Source organism: Podarcis tiliguerta (genome assembly GCF_965153285.1).
Source record: "Podarcis tiliguerta genome assembly, chromosome: 7".
Lineage (NCBI taxonomy): Eukaryota > Metazoa > Chordata > Lepidosauria > Squamata > Lacertidae > Podarcis > Podarcis tiliguerta.
Genome location: NC_139540.1, coordinates 45,821,055 through 45,836,533, shown reverse-complemented (window position 1 = coordinate 45,836,533; position 15,479 = coordinate 45,821,055). Strand labels below are relative to the sequence as shown.

General features: G+C 40.1%; 1 protein-coding gene across 2 annotated transcripts in view; it reads left to right on the top strand.

Moving 5' to 3' along the window:
* The window catches only part of MYOM1 (myomesin 1), a 67,170-nt gene that overhangs the window by 38,652 nt on the left and 13,039 nt on the right, over nt 1-15,479 (top strand). For both annotated transcript variants that reach the window (XM_083450009.1, XM_083450008.1), the window contains 10 exons: nt 2,272-2,468; nt 3,307-3,433; nt 4,368-4,552; nt 6,173-6,287; nt 7,721-7,877; nt 8,887-8,993; nt 9,138-9,182; nt 11,943-12,079; nt 12,439-12,583; nt 13,743-13,802. In XM_083450009.1, the coding sequence (XP_083306135.1) occupies nt 2,272-2,468; nt 3,307-3,433; nt 4,368-4,552; nt 6,173-6,287; nt 7,721-7,877; nt 8,887-8,993; nt 9,138-9,182; nt 11,943-12,079; nt 12,439-12,583; nt 13,743-13,802 (1,275 nt within the window). The remainder of the gene's footprint in view (nt 1-2,271; nt 2,469-3,306; nt 3,434-4,367; nt 4,553-6,172; nt 6,288-7,720; nt 7,878-8,886; nt 8,994-9,137; nt 9,183-11,942; nt 12,080-12,438; nt 12,584-13,742; nt 13,803-15,479) is intronic.

Here is a 15,479-nt window from a genome sequence, read left to right as displayed (position 1 = left end):
CATCCAAGCTCCAAAAACTCATCCTTGCCAATGCTACATTTTTCACCATCTCCATCTAATAAATGCTCTGCTCTCTACCAAAGGTCATTATGTATACTGGCAATTAGAGCTATGGCACATATGTATGTTGCATCTAACAATAAGCTTGCATGATGCATTCATTTGCTAATTGATTAGTGTTGTTTAGGCTTATTCTAATTAATTGTAAAAAAAATACATATGTCACATCAATATCAGCTTGGTGACATTTATGCTTTCTTAGCACTTCGTGTTTAGTTTTTGCAAAATCATGGTACAGTGGAAGTGAAAAAGGGAAGATCAAGTTGGACACACAATCATTGTTTGGTATATCATCACCATTTTTGTTACCTAGTAGATCGGAATTTGCCAATCTTTTGAGGCCTGGAGACACATTTCACAATCTAAAAGTCTGCAAAATACCCATTTCACAAAATAAAAAAGTTTAGAACCCCACAAAAATGCAGTAAATTGATACACCCACCCATGAGTGAAACACAGACAAAATTGCAGGCAACCAGTGAAAGAACAGACAAAGAAACAAATAAGATTTTAAAAAAAGGAAAAAAGGGACTTGGCAACCACCAGAGAGGGGTAAGCAGTAGTAGTTTTTAGGATCAGATTGTTTCTTCCCATTGAGGATCTGACCAAATAGAGAAAAACAATGTCCACCTGAAACCAAGTGTATAAGCAGTACCTAGGACAGCAGAGCAGACAGGCCCCATACTTGTTTTTTACATCCTGAAAGCAGAATGTTCACATTCCATTTAAACCTGCATGGGCAGAAGGTGGCTTACAATTAAGTGCAAGATGCGAATCTACACTCTCCAGGGAGATAGTGAAGATCTGTCTGCTATTCTAGTCTATGAAACAGAACAGCAAAATACTATATACAGCAATACTGTAGATTATAAAATAATAGATTTGAGATAGGCCTGTGATCATCTAATTTAAGCCTTTGCTTTGAGGCACGGTTGCTAATGCATCAGTTCACACATACCTGAATATGGATAAACTTAACCTGAACCTGGGTAACGGACCGTTTCTACAAACATGTTATGGTAACATTAAATTCAGTGAGCCATAATTAAATCTTATTGATTGGAAAACGTTCCCCATCTTATCCCATCTTATCCCATCAGATTCATTACAGCTTCCAACACACACACACACACACACACACACACCCCACTCCAGGACTACAATTCGAAATCCAGCTAAAAGGCCAAAACAACAACCTCAATTCAACTTCTAAATCCAATTGAAAGTAACAAACCTCTTTGTTTAATGAAGACCACAGAGGTAAGCAGAGGGATGGACCTCAGCAGCAGATAATTCACATAACCTCAAGGCACCTGCTGAAAAATTCTTGCTCCATCTGGTTACTGGTTCTTATTTCTCTTTTACAAATGGGCTTTAAGGAAAGCTTGTCCCATAAATCTTGTGAAAATCCACACAGTTGATTGCAAAGATTCCTTTGGAAATTTAGTAAGTTCCTTTTTCTAATTAAATCAAATTGGGATATGATAACTTCTGTAAAAAAGATTAATCAATTGAATGGTGGAATTCCCACCATAACAACACCCAAGAGGTGAAATCTGACCATAATTAATAATGACCAGTGACAGGTAAGGTCTATTTCAACATGACATTGCAGTTACAGGAAGAAAATATCACGTGTGAATGTTGTGATTGGAAAGATATTTCCTTCATTTTTTTTCTTACCATATATAAAAGCATTGCTCCAAATATTTTCAGTTATCCTTCAGTTGGTCTGCTGTCTTACAATGTGCATATACTTTCCGTAAGGTAGGTATGCCAAGATGTGCAATTATACCATCAAACATGAAGAGGGTTGGTTTTATTTTTTTATTTTTAAACCTGTAAGGGAGCGGGAATGAATTCAGCAAAAGAATATAGATCACTGACATCTCCAGATATTTTTAAAGCACAATTCTACCACGGTTTTCATTCTGCATTTTCATTGTTTTGAAGTAGACTTATCATTTCTTAAGAGCTGAAGTCACACCGTAGGTCAGATTTTTTTTCTAAACATTAAGCTCCAAAAGGTCTCTTCTCTTGCATAACATGGATTTCGGAAGCCTGTATTCATTATCCAGGAAGTGTTTCTGTGGACTGCTAGAATTTTGTTTGGGAGAGATCTGAATCCAAACAAATGTTTGATTTGACTAACTTCTATCATAACTTTTCTATAACTTCTGTCATAACTATAAACTATTCCCTCTAAAACAGCTCCTCCATCACCACCATATGACATCACGGTGCTTGAAAGTGTTCATGACTCAATGGTCCTTGGATGGAAACAGCCGAAAACTGTCGGTGGAGCTGATATAACTGGCTATTATGTGAATTACCGGGAAGTGATTGGTGGAAAACCTGGAGAGTGGAAAGAGGCTAACATTAAGGCAGTTAGTGAGAGGGCATACAGGGTAAGAGATTGGTTTTATTACTGCTAGACACTAGGCCTCTGCCTGATTTTTGGCATTACCTGCTCCCCAGGCCCATTCTTCCCATGTTATTCAAGAGCCCCACATCCAAACACTTTGGAGAGGCTTTTTGGTGGTGCAGGTGGTTGCTGCTAGAAAGAGGGAACAAGAACCTTACCTTACATGAACTCCTTAGGTTAATTTATTTTCGGATCCAAACCTATAATCTGATTTATTTATTTTGCTCTGCATGCTATTTTAATTTCACTCATTCTGTTATATTTTCTTTTCTTAATGTAGTTTTGTTTGCAGTTATCAGACATAATTAGTGTATTGGATATGTTCTCTATGTCTGTGTAGTCTATACTTTTGTAGGTAAAAATTAAAAAGCAATGCTTGGGTTGACAGCATCAGAAAGCTGCTTGACTTGTGTCATTATAGGATCTTAAGCCTGATGCAGATTGAAGGTGCAAGTTACAACTATTTCTAAATCAGGCATATAAAATGGCTCTATATGTGTGTGTGTGTGTGTGTGTGTGTGTGTGTGTGTCTATATATCTATATCGGGCATAGGCAAATTTGGCCCTCCATATGTTTTGGGCCTACACTTACCATCATCATCTGGAGGGCCGAGTTTGCCTATGCCTGATCTATATCTATCTATCTATCATCTATCTATCTATCTATCTATCTATCTATCTATATGTGTGTGTGTGTGTATAAAGATATATCTATATAAGAAGGCAATATGAAGTATCATTTGCAACATTAAAGATGAATGAATTGTTCACTAAAATGTTGCATGCCATATTAACTTTTCTCCCCCCTATCCATGATGTAGCTCCATGACTTGAAGGAAAATATGACGTACCAGTTTCAAGTGGCTGCTGCTAACCTAGCTGGCCTTGGCCCTCCTTCTCCAGCTAGCAAGTCCTTCAAATGTGAAGAATGGACCATTGCTGTTCCAGGTTAGAAGCAGTAAGGGGTCTTTAGAGTTGGTAGGAGTAGCCTTCTTCAATCTGACATGCCAAACTGAACTTTCCACTAGATAAGAAGGAAATACACAGTATGCCAACTGGGATAGCAATTTATGTGTGATCCTAACAGGCTACTTGCTGTTAGGAAAAAAATGCTTCTGTGAGTGCTAAACACTTTCTAAAAAGCTGTTAGATTTTGAAGGTAGCTCCTACTATCTTCAGGGCCTTTGTCATGGTTTCCTTGGTTCCATCAGGTTCAGCCACAGGATGGCAGGCTCTGGAGGAAGATGAGAACGAATGGAAGGGCAAGACAAGAACATGTCCTCTCCTCCCAGTCCTATCTGGCCCTACTACAGAAATAGGACTTCCAGCTCCCTCCCCTGGATGAGAGATCATAGGAATTTGGGGAGGGCTTGGGGTTGCAGATCAGAGTAGCCAAGCAGCTGGGTCCGATGCTCTCTCCCAGGACCAGGTGCCACCTTAGGAGAAGGGATTATATGTTTCCAGACAGACTATGTACATGCTTGCAGGCTAGCTGCTGATGTAGGAACAGGCACTCAAGGGCTATGCCCACCTCAGTTTCAAAGCTGAATTGGTGGGCGTGGAAAACTTATTAGAACACCTCACTCTCTTGCAGCCTTGAGCTTCTTGTAACTGACCCTGAACTCAAGTTCCTTGGCCATTTTTCCTAGATTGGGTCCATCTCAGCTAACCTTGTGAGCTCTGTAAATGAAATAGCTCTTCTGTTGCTGCTGGGTCTATATCATTAATCTGTCTTTAAAAAAAATTCTTTCCTTACTCAAAAGTAAGAGCACCCACTGTTGGATTTTGAACCAGGAGCCTGGACAGCCTTTAATATGACCTTAATATGACAATCACTATTGTGACCTCAGTTGTATTCTTCTGTCATTTGCTTATCTTTCAGGACCACCCCATGATTTGTCATGCAGCGAAGTTAGGAAAGATTCTTTGGTTATATTGTGGAAACCACCAATTTACATTGGCCGAAGTCCTGTAACTGGTTTTTATGTTGACATGAAAAAAACAGATGCACCAGAGGAACATTGGAGGAGTGTGAACGAGAAAGCTGTTGCAAACAAATTCTTCAAGGTAAGCCAGTTTAGGGAACAAATAATTGTATGATGACTGATACTGAACCCTAATTGTTACACATTTCATTTTTCTGGCAATTCCTTGTGGTTTTAGATTGCTTAGGAACTGTTTTGCCTTCAGTCACACCCATAAAAATCTACTGCAGTTGCACTGGGAGGAAATCTGATTCACTACATCAGAAATAGAAGTAGTGTTAAGCAAATAGGATGACGTGTTCAGTGGTTGCATATATTTGTTGAACAAATGAGCCACTCAAGCTCATGAGCATTCTGTTTAGACATGTGCTGGAAACTATATGACAAGATGGCTCTTTTATATATATATACACCACACCATGTCATCTTGTTTTACCACAAATTTATGATTTCTATTTCTATAACATTTGAATATACAGTTTCACAGAACTGGTCCTAAACATAGGATTGTCTGCATTTAGAGTCTTGATTCCTTTCCAAGGATGGGCAAAGTCTAACCAATGCTAAGCACTTTTAAATCCCATTGGTTTCAATGGGAGAATTACACATATTGTGAAATGGCTCCCAAAAGTGACTTAAACTTATTCTTGGGTTTGGCTGGATAATTTCCTGCATCGAGGATGGGGAACCTGTGACTATCCAGGAGTTGATAGATTACTACTTGCATCACAAATGAGCGAAGCCTGCCCATTGGATGTCCAGGCTAGTCAATGCACCAGGAAAAAAGAGAAGGGAGGTGAAAGATTTTCATAAAGAGTAGGGGGGCAGGCATTAAGGGTGAAGCTAAGATGTTGTGGAAGGGTTAGGGCTCTAAGACCTTATAGAAGGAAAAGAGACTTACCATAATGGTGTGAAAGGGGCTGTTCTAGCACATGAAGCAATGTAGAAGATGGCACGAAAAGTGAGCTATGAGAACCAAACAAATAAAGCAATGTTATCAAAAGCAATGTTATCCCACCCAGCTGGAACAAGTTGAAGTTATAAGCACTCGTAAAGAAGTGGTATCTAGGGAACAAAGAAGAGAGGAGCTACATGCTGATAGGCAATCAAGGAAGTAACAAATTCAAGACAAATCAATGAATAGAGTCCATTATGAGTTGGAAATATCTTCAGAGTAAGAAACAAAATAAGAAGAGAACCAGCTTCTACACTGGGAAGAGAAAGGGTCAGAAACTAAAGGCTCATGTAAAAAGCTAGTGTAGTTATTAGAAAACATTTCCATAGTAGTTTATTAAATTTGTGGTGTTGGTTTTTGTACCACAATTAAAATCTGTTTTAATCTTTGTGAATAGTGCGGTGCACAGTCTGTATGCCTGTGCCTACAAGGGCATTGAGCTCTAAGGAAAATACCTGAGATGACATGGTAGCTGGTTGTATCTCTACATGCAGCTGTTCCTCTCTAGAACTATGGATAAGAAGCATCCAATGACTCTAGTCTGCTACTTAGTCTCCACTAAGAATTCGAATAACATGGGAGCATTTCAGTGGCTCATGGTGCCCTGCTCCATCTTGAGTGCTTTGTGAAGCAAATCTCGTGAACAGCAACACTGAAGTTCAGGTGGACATCAGTCTTCACAGCTTAATCTGCAGGCACAGCCTAAAAATATTCACTCACTGCTCTCCTGGATTTTGTTTTCAATAGATCACTGGCCTAAAAGAAGGCACCAGTTATGTGTTCCGTGTACGAGCAGCAAACCAAGCTGGAGTTGGGAAGCCTTCAGATCCCACTGACCCTGTAATAGCTGAAACTCGACCAGGTTTGTTCATGTTTATTTGGTTCCACTGAGGGCAAAGTAAAAATGTCTGTATACATAAGAATGATTAGAAACAAACACAGTCTGCACTATAGTTATGAAAAGGAAGCTGAACCTTACATTACCTCTTTAAGTGCCTGCATCTCCTTTCCAATAACAGAAGACTTAGACAAGTCTACTTCACTCCACCCCATCACATATTTGACGTAATCCACAAGCAAGAAGACACCAGAGGAGATTGTGGGGATAAGCTGAGGGGTAGACATAAATGTACTCTCCTCTTCTAGAAAGAGAAGAAACAATCATAATCCCACCCTGAATCTCCAGTGTCCTCGTTCCTAGGTTTTTATGGTGGTAGCAAGAGATTATTTAGGATCATTGTTCCACTGAATATTTGTTCAGATTTTTAGGCAGCATATAAAATGCACAATGTTAGATGAAGTACACAAACTAAAACTGGTGAAGCGTCAGTTGAAGTACTGTTCACCAGCTTATCAAATGACACCATGGGTCCCCCCCCCCGGGGGGGGGGGAGATATTCTAAGGCAGTGATGACTTTCCCCCTTTACTTATATACTGTCCACATCCTTACTATCCTTGAATTATTTCCACCTCTCTTAGTTCCTATTCTATTTTATATATTTTATTTTGAGCCCTAGTTGGTGACTAGATTTCTTGTCATGGAGAACCATGCTGGATCAGGCCAAAGGCCTATCTCATGGGTAGGCAAACTAAGGCCCGGGGGCTGGATCCGGCCCAATGGCCTTCTAAATCCGGCCTGCAGACAGTCTGGGAATCAGCATGTTTTTACATGAGTGGAATGTGTGCTTTTATTTAAAATGTATATCTGGGTTATTTGTGGGGCATAGGAATTCATTAACCCCCCCCCAAAAAAATAATATAGTCCGGCCTCCCACAAGGTCTGAGGGACAGTGGACTGGCCCCCTGCTGAAAAAGTTTGCTGACCCCTGGCCTATCTCATCCAGCATCCTGTTTTCACAGTGGGCATTGGGAATCCTGAATCCTGCCTCCCCAAGTGGAAAACTGTTTCCACCGTTGCCTCTTCCACCCTTGAATCTTAGCTTGACAACTGAAGCCAGCGTAGGAGCCAACTCTTAGGGGCCGTGGGGGCTTTGGCTCACACAATAAAATATTTGAGGGGGCCAGACCCCCACAAAGTTGATGGGCATTCCCTTTCAAATGGTGGGGGGCGGGGCTTACCTCGTCCCCCACAATATTTTATTCAAGTTGGCACCCCTGGGAGTCAGACTGTATCCCTTGTGTCTGTTGTAGCTAGGGGTCCTCTTTTTCTGGTGAATTCTATTTCTCTGATATGATAAAAGTGTCAATTTCTCCCCACGGCAATATTCTATTTATGCTCAGCATCTGAAGAAAATAGATGACAGTTTTTAAAATGCTTTCTTTTGATCTTCTAGGAACAAAAGAAGTTGTGGTTGAAGTAGATGACAATGGAGTAATTTCCCTGAACTTTGAATGTGATCAGATGACTGCAGACTCTAAATTCATCTGGTCCAAGAATTATGAACCAATTGATGATGATTCGCGGTTAGCCATTGACACCAAAGGTGGAAAGTAAGAAATTTCAGAAATTCAAGAACTCCTTCTATGGGATCACATTACTTGTTTTCTTTAAGCTCTTTTCACATGCAGATTATATTATTGCAATGAGATTCCAGTCTGACCAGTCTAAAACTGTTGGTAGTACAAAATGATACATGTTATTGAAAAGAATTCAGTGACTCATAGGCATATTGTGCTTGTATGGGTTTTTTTTCTTCTTCGTAGCATACAGTAGTTCAGATATGTGTGCAATTTATATCTGGACTGCAGCACAAAACAGGAGAAAGGGCTAGATCCCCTCACACTCTGCCAGAGCTCCAGTCCAAATTGCTCCATCCCTGTGATTAAATTTAGGAAATACAATTGTGTGGGGAAATCCAGTCACAGATTGAACAGTTTGGTTCTTGAATGTTATTTTTCTGATCTTTGGTTCAACACTCAAATTGTGTTATTTTACAGCACTTTAGATTTAACCCATGAGACCACAGTAGTTTGTGCTCTGACTAGAGATGAAGAAGAAATTCAAATCAGCTTGCATTTAAAGCAAAATCCATCAGATTTGCACTGTCTGAAACAATACGTAGTCCTTCAAAATTCATGCTTACCCAAATTTTGCAATGCAGTTCTCCAACCAGTGTTTTTTAAAAATGCATATATTAGGGGAAATTGATTGCAAAAAATGTGTAAATTAGTCAAAATTGTATATAAAAATGTGTTTGGAGAAATTTGCACTAAAATGCTGATGAGGATTTTTTTCTAAAAAGCAGACTGCAGCAAAATGTGAAAAACTGAAATTATGACAGGGAAAATGAGAAATTGAGAGAACCAAAATTGAGAAATCCTTCCATCCTAAATTCTGACTGCTTGAAACATTCTGTCAAAATAAATGAAATCCACCTTAATAACTGAGCTAACAGTACCTCACGCACATACTTGCCAGATATTGTATGTGGGTGTTCTCTGATATTTGATTTTAACTTGTATCGGTTGGTTGCTTATACAAAGCTCTTTTGTCTTAAAGGTCAAAAGCTATCTTTAAAGATCTCAGTGAAGACGATTTGGGCATTTACTCCTGTACTGTAACAGACACAGATGGAGTCTCATCAAGCTATACCTTAGATGAGGAAGGTGAGCACCAATATTCTTTCGTCCGCCTGTCAACCTTTCCCTTTGCCTCTTATGTCACATGGCAATGAATGATCATACCGTAAAATGTGCCAATATGCCAAACAAATGGCTTCTTTTTTATATACATCTGCCTTTCTCTTGCAGAAATGAAACGCCTGCTTGCACTCAGCCATGAACACAAATTTCCAGGTAAGTCACAACAAAATAGTTAAGTGGAAAAAGGCATCAATGTTTGTGGCATATTTCAAAATAAGGGCTTCCAAGCATCAGCCTGCTGGATAGTCATATGCAGTGCCTTTTTCCTAAAAAAATAGGTGCCAGTACTCACCATGAAGTTGTTACGAAAAGTGCCACACTTTTTAACAACCAAAAAGAGGTGCCAGTACTGTGTACCCTTGAGTACCCCCTGAAGAAGAAAAGGCACTGGTCATATGAATGCTTGAGACAGTCTGATGTGGTCCTGTTACAGGTATCAACTTCTAATGGATGCCTGATTAACGTCCACACATAGCAGGGACTATTCTCTTCCTCAGGATGTTTGCTTGACTCTTTTTCTGTCACAGTTTCACAAGCACATGGTTCTGTTCCCCCAAGGTTAGGGATGTCATTTTCACATTTGTAACATTTTTTATTCCTGTAGTCATGATAGTATTGTGATTTGAGTCTAAAATGGAATGCTGCACATGCTCAGAGTATTACTTTTTGAAATCCAGATTGGCAAACTTGGGAGGGGGGGGTGCTGTGTGTGTTTTGCTCTTACATATCAGATTTCTGAAGCACAGAAAGGCAGTGGGGGAGGGAGAGAATAGAAATGTTAGTTGTGTAGTGCACAATTAAACTAATACATCACTGTCTAAAGGTCTACTTCCTTAAGACTATTGAGTCCAGGGTCTAAAATTACCAAGCTGCACCACTCCTGTGCTTGCTTTCTGTTCTATTTTGGGCTAAAATATTCACAGCTAATTATATACAAGGGCCTAAAACTGCCTCAGAACTGACAGCATGACACAAGTAGCATTGCACAAAGTCTGTTTTTTGGTGTGTGTGTTTCTTACACCCACGGGTTAATGCAAGCACAAACACATGTGGCATTAACTTGTTTGGGTTTACATACCCTAAAACATTTCTCCAATGAAAATAGGGACATCCTAAGGAAAAGTGGGACATTCCAGGATCAAATCAGAAACCGGGCCAGCTTCTCTAAATCAGGGACGTACCTGGAAAATAGGAACACTTGGAGGGTCTGGGTTTAGAAGTTATGCAAGGTCATAAGGTTGCCTCCTTCTATTCACCTTCAGGTGTTGCAATAATAAATAGCTTTTTCACAGGGGCATTTCAGTCCCTGTTTCTTGAAGCTTCCCTCACCTCTCCTTCTGGCTCATGGACCCTGCTTATTGGGGATTAGATTTATTCAAAAACAGGCCACAAATTAAGATGCAGTTGCCTTGCTGGTCTGTGTTCCAGTCTAAAGGATCACAAGGAAGGGCAAACAAAATGAAATAATGATCTGCCAGTGTCCTACATCCCTAGCATCTTGGGTTCTTTTGTCACAGGGCTATGGCAGATTCCCCAGCTTTTGCTGCCTGGTTTCCACGGAGATATGATGCCAAGTAGAATCTAAATTTGGGGACCTCATCTGTTTACTTGGTACTACTTCTGCAGAATAAAATTCTTGTCTCTCACTAAAAACTTGCCGCCACCCCCCCCCCCCGTAATATTACCTATTAAGTTTAAAACTTGGTTGTACTCATTTATGCCATAATTTCTTCGCTGAGTATTAAGTAGATGACCTTGTAGGTTAAAATGGATGCATGTCAAAAGGAAATTAAGCATATCTTAAATGTTTCCAAGGCTATGGAACATTAGAAAGAAACAAATAGAGAGCAATTGGCATTTGTTCTTGGGATTGGGTACTAATAACTAACTGGCACCTGCATATATAGCTAGAATATTGATAAGGACACCCAATAAACCCTGGGTTCTGACATTCTTATCAGGAGAAAATATTGTCGAGGAAAGCTCCGTGAAAGAAAACTCAGCAAAATTGTTATGAGGAGAAATGACAGCAGAACATTTCATTTAATCCTGTGTGCACATAATCAATGTGTAGAGGGGAGCAATGGCAAGCTTTGCCCTGGTTGTGTTTGCAGTGTACCGGTGTCCATTGATAATGTATGCCTGTAGGCTCATAGGCATGGTCAGTAACTGCAAAAAGCAAAATCCTCAGCCACATGTATGAGCCTTCTGTGTACCGTTTTAGTGCACATATCGGCATGCATTGAAAGAATGCAGAAGTACAACAGTGCCCAGAATTCATTGTGTGGGGGAAATGTACTTTAAAGCTATAGTGTGTAAACGACCAGAGAGAGAGAGAGAGAGAGAGAGAGAGAGGTTTCAGGGGGAAAGCAAGAGTGGAGTAGAGGAATGCATTTCTCCATCGATAATCTACACTCAATTGGGGTATGAGGGCCAAAGAAATTAAGCAGAATCGCCCCTCATATCTTCTTTGGTTTGACCCAAAGAAGAAGAAAAAGAAAGTACATATGTATGGCAGGTTAGTAAAAGTTTACCACCTGCCATCCTGCTCATGTGATCTTGTTCATCATAATTCATGTAGGATCTTGGCAATAACTTTGATGTTAACAAAAGCAAACCTTTATGTCAGAGAAAGTATAAATATATACAGGGGGGCAGAACAAATATTGCAAGGCTAACAATAGAAAAAATTCATTGTAGTTAGTTTGTCTGCGTTCATGTTATTCTACATGAATAACACAAGCTTTGAAACATCTACCTGTGTGGATTACAAGCTTCCATCATTTAGAAAAAAGAAAGATAGAATAAACTAGAGATTAACAATGGAGGAAATTTGTCCAGGGACTAGTGGATAAAGTTGGTGCTTGTGAACACACCAAAAACATCCATTGAGGCTCTATTTCTTTGCTGCAGTTGTCCCCCTTAAGTCTGAATTGGCAGTTGAAATTCTGGAGAAGGGACAGGTGCGATTCTGGATGCAGGCTGAGAAATTGTCTCCTCATGGTAAAGTCAACTTTGTATTTAATGACAAGGAAATTGTTAATGGAGAGGTAAGTGGTTGGAACTAACTGCTTCTGTAACAGGGTGTTATCCAATGCACTCCTTCTGTCAGCAAAAGGATTTATGCTCACACCACAGAAGTTCCCCCGCATGCACCCCACGCACTCCCCAAATCTACTCCAGGGTGTGGTTTGAGTGAAAACCCAGAATAGACTTTTGGGGGGAGAGGGAGAGAAGGTTATATGTGCGCCCAAAATTCAGCTGCAAACTTACCACTTAACATTATGTCTGTATGTACTTTAACATTGTGGGGTTGTTTCTAAGATATTATTCAGGAGGCTTTGAAAACATTATATTTTGGGAGATCAGAAGATGACTTTTCTGCTCACTTTTATTTTTGCCCTTGAAGAAATACAAGATGAAGGTTGACCACACTTCTGGTATGATTGAAATGGTTATGGATAGACTTGAAGATGTGGATGAAGGCACCTATACCTTTCAAATTCAGGATGGCAAAGCAACCAATCAGTCCAGTCTTGTTCTTATTGGTGATGGTAAGAGTTTCTAATATGCCTTTTTAGAATTTGGTAGTGTGGTTTAACATACATTTGTAGAAGGTTAATTTTCTTTAATCAGAAACTAGACTTGTATGCTATTTGTACTTTTTGCAAACTTCATTTAATGTTTCAATTGTACAGTGGAAAGTGTTATGTTTCAGACAGTAAATTATGAAACTACAGAAGTGCTGCCAACTGATTAATATGGAACGTATGTTGCAGAAGTAGAATTTTGCATAGAAAACCCTATAGAAAACCTTAAGAAAAGAATGTTCTAGACTGGGATCCAAATAAATACATAACTAGTTCCTCCCTTCCAGTGAAACTTTTGTTTTCTGAACAGAAGCTGTTGAAGGCATACAGCAAACTATGTTGAAACTGAAGGGAGTTTCCAAAGCATGCTGTCATCGCCAGTCAGTGACTGCATGAAATATATATTTACTGTTGCAAACAATTATTTGGGTTTATACTAAAAATGGGATTGACAGAAACAAAATGCATCCCCTGTGAATAATTCATACTTATCACTATTTAACATCTACCTGGCACCTGTAGTGTGCAACTTACAATGTCATGCTTTTCTCCATGATTATCACCAGTATTGTTACCGCTAGGTATTGTTGTTGTTTTGTTTAAGTGAAAACCTATGAGAATTTGTGTGGCTCAGTTATTTACTACATGTGAAATTTTAATAGTGGTGAGGACTATGCAGGTCAGCTGTGATAATAACATTGTGAGTAGATTAGTTCAGCATTTGTTGTGAATAATATTTTAAAACTACTTTACAATATCATATCACCCTCATCCTACTCTGGTCAGTCAGTGCCCAAAATGGGGCAGGATCATGTGGAATGCCATCCTGCTTTTTTACGATAGACGTAAGATTGGCCCACTTCTTTTTTCTACAGACATAAAAACGGCCTTTGAATTTGATACAAAACCATCCCATTCCCATACCCTTCTATGGTCTAGTCATGCTTTTAAAAGTTATTTACTCAGAATTAGCTCCACCATATTGGAATATACATTTCATTAAAAATCAATTGCACCCACCCAGTTCATGATTCAGCAAGTGTGTCACAGCTGGCTTAGGTGTGCAGATCTTCTGTCTCTCAAAGATGGCTATATTTTAATCTATTTATTTAAAAATGTCTAGTGTTCCAGAAACTACAGAAAGAAGCAGAATTCCAGAGGCAAGAGTGGTTCAGAAAGCAAGGTAAGACATCATACAAAAAGGAGAAGACTATTGAAGCATTTTAGCTGATTTAATTCAGTTCTGTATGTCTAAAATTTAATGAGCAAATTTTTTAAAGGGCATTTAAAAAGGCAATTATTATATTTTTATTTTTCTTACCCATTAGATTTCAAGAGTCATCCCTCTGAATGACTGAGAACTTTCCCCTTGAAGTCTGTTCGTAGGTGGTTTGCATTCAAACCATTTGTCAAACAGACTTCAAGAGGGATTGCTCTCAGTGCTCATAAGCTGATCAGTACTGAGAGTACCCTTTTGAATGCTGATTGGCCCTGACAGACAGCCCTTCAAAGGTGTTCAGCAATCCCCTTTCAAGTCCTTGCCTGATGTCATAATGATGTTAGGTGCTTGCAGGTGGACAGCTCCATCAGTTTGTCAAAGTGTGGGAGAAGGAGGGACCAGACTGGTCAGCAGTCCGTCCCCCCCCAAAAAAAGAATTTTCCCTGAATGTGCTTCACGATTTGTTTATTTGTAGCTAGCAGCTTTCATCCTTTACATTGCCATGTCTAGGAAGCTGTAAAGCAGGGATGGAGGATAAAGCTAAATCTCTCAAATTTGCAGTTTCTGAAACAATAGGAGAGCAGATACACAGCTATCCTTCAAAATTCCCACTGAAGTTCCTGATGCAGTCTCCAACGATTTTTTTTTACAAAAATGCATATATTAAGGTGAAATGTGTATAAAAATGAACTTATTAGTGAAAATAACATACCGTATTTTTTGCCCTATAGGACGCACTTTTTCCCCTCCAAAAATGAAGGGGAAATGTGTGTGCATCCTATGGGGCGAATGCAGGCTTTTGCTGAAGCCTGGAGAGCGAGAGGGGTCGGTGCGCACCGACCCCTCTCGCTCTCCAGGCTTCAGGAAGCTCTGCGCAACCCTCAGGAGACCGGCGCGAAGTCGCGCTGGGCTCCCGAGGGTTGCGCAGAGGTGCCTGCATTCCGAAGCCAGGGGCGTGCTGAAGAGCGCGCCTGGGCTTCGCGCAGCTCTCCGCAAGCCTGGGGAGACCGGCGCGACTTTCTGCCGGGCTCCCTAGGCTTGCGGATAGCAGGCTATTCTTGGGGCTGGAGTCAGGGGAAGCTCGGGCTTCCCCTGCACCAGCCCCGCGCCTAGGGGGGAAATATTTTTTTTTTCTTTATTCCCCCCCCCCCCAAAAAAAATAGGTGCATCCTATGGGGTGGTGCGTCCTATGGGGCAAACAATATGGTACCCAAATCTATTATATTAGAAGAATATATGCAAAATATTAGTCAAAACTGCATACAAAAATGTATTTATTAGGAGAAATTTGCACTAGAATGCTGAAGAATTCCCATAAGGATTTAAAGAAAAACAACTCGCTACAGAAATATGGAAAAAAAGAAGAATTTAAGATTGGGAAAATGTGAAACTGAAAGAAATGAAATTGACAGATCCTCCTATCCCTATTGTGGAGGGTACAAAAGGGAGGCCAGAGTGCCAGCACAGTTGCCACTTATAGTGGCGGCAGCAGCAACAAATCCTTAGGGGAAGAGAAAGGAGCTGTATTAACTGTAATGCTACAGTTAATGGTGTGCCCCACCCCCAAGAATTTCTCCTCCTCCTGCAGAACTTCTGTATAATGGTCCCCACGCTTCATCTTCCCACAAATTGGGCGAGGAA